Source organism: Perkinsus marinus, assembly GCF_000006405.1.
Source record: "Perkinsus marinus ATCC 50983 genomic scaffold scf_1104296931260, whole genome shotgun sequence".
NCBI lineage: Eukaryota > Perkinsozoa > Perkinsida > Perkinsidae > Perkinsus > Perkinsus marinus.
The window spans coordinates 128,293-131,272 of NW_003215828.1; the positions used below are offsets into that span (position 1 = coordinate 128,293).

General features: G+C 46.0%; 1 protein-coding gene across 1 annotated transcript in view; it reads right to left on the reverse strand.

Moving 5' to 3' along the window:
- Positions 1–1,591, reverse strand: part of Pmar_PMAR008915 (vacuolar sorting protein, putative) — a gene marked incomplete at both ends in the record, with an annotated part of 3,588 nt that extends 1,997 nt beyond the window's left edge. The window contains 8 exons of the mRNA XM_002786743.1: positions 201–231; positions 451–557; positions 764–863; positions 920–1,006; positions 1,049–1,158; positions 1,203–1,299; positions 1,347–1,458; positions 1,503–1,591. Coding sequence (XP_002786789.1) covers positions 201–231; positions 451–557; positions 764–863; positions 920–1,006; positions 1,049–1,158; positions 1,203–1,299; positions 1,347–1,458; positions 1,503–1,591 — 733 coding nt within the window. The remainder of the gene's footprint in view (positions 1–200; positions 232–450; positions 558–763; positions 864–919; positions 1,007–1,048; positions 1,159–1,202; positions 1,300–1,346; positions 1,459–1,502) is intronic.
- Between the last annotated feature and the right edge of the window lie 1,389 nt (positions 1,592–2,980).

A 2,980-nucleotide genomic window follows, 5' to 3' on the forward strand; every position in this document is an offset into this window, starting at 1 on the left:
ACCTCAGCTAGTCACCACATGATGACCTCAAGTGGCGATCTCGAATAAAACGTGTCCCCACTAAATTGCAGTATATACATCGATACCCCTGCATAAAGTTAACCATATATTATTAATATGAACGGCAGAAGTAGTATAACACAGATGGCTACTGTTTTATATCACTCCAAGTCTAATAACAGCCGAGTCTATACATATACCATCTATGTGAATTTGCTTCACAGCATATACCTGAGCTTAGCCGCTCATTTCGGATTAGCTGCTGAGTTCGCGGCCATACTCCTATACTGGCTATCTCCTTGGTGAAAAAGAAGAGTGCTGCTCGGGATAAAATATAACACAATATATAATACATTGCCAACTATATATAAATTCATTTGTCACTATGATCCACTGATACTTCCAAATTCCATGTATGAAATGATGACCGAAGCCCCAAGGCAGTACTACATTCTTATCCATGCCATCGAGCTGGCTCAATCTAATGAGGTTGTTGCCCACAAGAACACGAAGGTCGTGTCGCTCCCTTTCTCGCCTTGCCCGGTCTCGTAGACTACCTGCATCAGTGTGGGAAAATATCCACATGCTGAGCCACATATGTCGGGGACAATACGGAAACTTTGGGGAAAATTTTTCGTCATTTTCTAACACTCCTGCTCTAATTCGTATATAAACTCCTAAACTGAGCTGAGGAGAGCCAACATATTTTCTAACACTGGTCTACATTTTTATGGAGCGTACAAACATATCTCTGATGAAGTACCCTGATGATTGAGTCTTATCCACAGTTGGTTGGCCTCCGTGAAGTTGTTGAGTATGAAATCAATAGCGTCGTACACATTGCCTCCTTCGATTCCTTCATACTGACACACCGAGACTTAACAATCGTATAGTAGCAGTGAAGAGAAAAAGACAATACCGCTGAGCCAGTATCTGGTAATTTATCCTTGCAGCACTGCGATAAATAGTATCGTAGGAATAAACCTCTTATGGGATGCTGAACTCCCTGATACCACAAAAATAGGAAATTGCGTAGAAAATTCATTACCTTGCAAAGTTCAGTGAGATCGGTGAGTATCTCCTTGGCAGGGGCGTCCTTGCTTTGTATAAAACCCGCTCCCACGGTTATCAGTAAATACAATCGTGGTATGATATTACCTGATACGTAGAGATATACGGTAAGCCCTGATATGCTAACTTACCTGCATGCTGGACTGACTCGTAGAGAGCGGACAATTTCATACCATGCCTCTGAGTTTCTTGGAAATACAACGCCAACGATTGTAAATCAGTAAAAACCTACTAAGAGGAGTTCAAAGCGCCCTAAGTCGCTACTGATAAGACACCTGCATATAGAGCTCGTAGTAGGTCTTAGGCTCCAGTGTGCCCGTCCTTAGTTCACATATCATGTTGGACGCATGCTTCAACGTCTCTCGCATGTTGTTATTGGCGATCGACCTGAGAGTAGTAGTGGTGGCGATGTGGAGAAGGAGTGGTATTACTGCTTCATCAGCCATGCCTGCTCCTTAACAACAGCTGATGCTTCTTCTAGTAGACGGTCCTGCTCAGAGTCGGAGCCCGCATTTCTCATGATGGACAGTAGGGAAAACGAGGAATAGGACTACACTTCACTATTACTCAAGGGCAACGTATATCAAGCCGGCGAGGTATAGGTCGTTACTGTCGATGAAGAGAAAATAGTTAATATGGCATACGCGGGTGATTCGAGAATTTCATAAGACAACTTAGCACTTTAGTGAAGTGCTTAACCAGTCCGCGTCCGAGTGATTTTTTTCTGAGCTCTGGATCTGCAAAATTCGTCACCGAGAGCAACCGCCTTAGAAAGTCTGATCCACCAAGTGCACGGACAATGGGATACTTTTACTGGCCCCAGTAGGCTAGAGTGCAAGTTTGAAATATTAATAATGCTAAACGTGAATCGCTTCGCTCCGCTGCTTTTGTATTTGCGTGCATCCTCAGTGTTGCGGGTTGTATCCGTTGGAGAAAGATTGACCGGCGTGATGGAGGGGCCGTCTTCGCGAGGGTGAAGGCCCTGAAGAGGTCGGTCGAAGCCTTAGATCAGGAAGACGTGATGATTCAATCATGTATTGCTCATTAATAAGTAGTGTTTCAATTGAACGTGTTGCGAGTTTGCCTATGAGGCTGAGCCCGACCCCGGCTACCGCACTCACGTACCCGATGAGGTCTCGTTGGCTAACGGACGAGGCTATTGGAGTTCCTATGTGGTGATACAGTCGTGCGGCCACTTCGTGACTCACGCAAGACCGTGACCCTACGTCACGTGACGTGGTGAGGTCCGTGGAGCTCGCTGTATGTTGAGGCCTGGCATGGGGGAGGTCTTTGTCGGGGATACTGAGTATTCTCATAACCTTGTGATTTCATTTCTTGCTATTGGTAACAAGCATAACAAGATTTTGCCCTAGCTTGACAACTTGTGAAGAACTACGGGCGTGCTCTATCAGTAGTGGTCTACTGCTGATACCTTCCAGCCTTCCTGTCCACCTGGCCCTCAGACTTATGATATAACGTGACCAATAGGTAGGCGTGCTCATGCAATTGAAGCTTGGGCGACCTATTGTCAGGGAGTACTGAATCCTCTATATCTATAGTAGTTGTAGGATGATGTTCTCCACTGGTGCCTGCGCGTCACCTCAGACAAGAAGTTGGCTCCGGGAAATCATCAGTACGCAACACCACGGGTCTTGTATACTGGCTCGTCACTCTCAACGAGGCCTACTTGGTCGTAGTCCTGCTCTTGAGAGTGTGGGGCAATGTTGTCACCATTGTTATCTCGGGGATTATTCAAGACCCTCGCAGGAATGGCCACCGATAAGAAGTTCTTCCTGCGATGATTAGAAGAGGTATACACCATTCATTTCATCTGCTATAGAGCGCTCCGGTCCCCGCCGTCGTGAGGTCCTGCTAGCTCTGGTCCTTTTGGAGGTCAGTGGTGACAAAC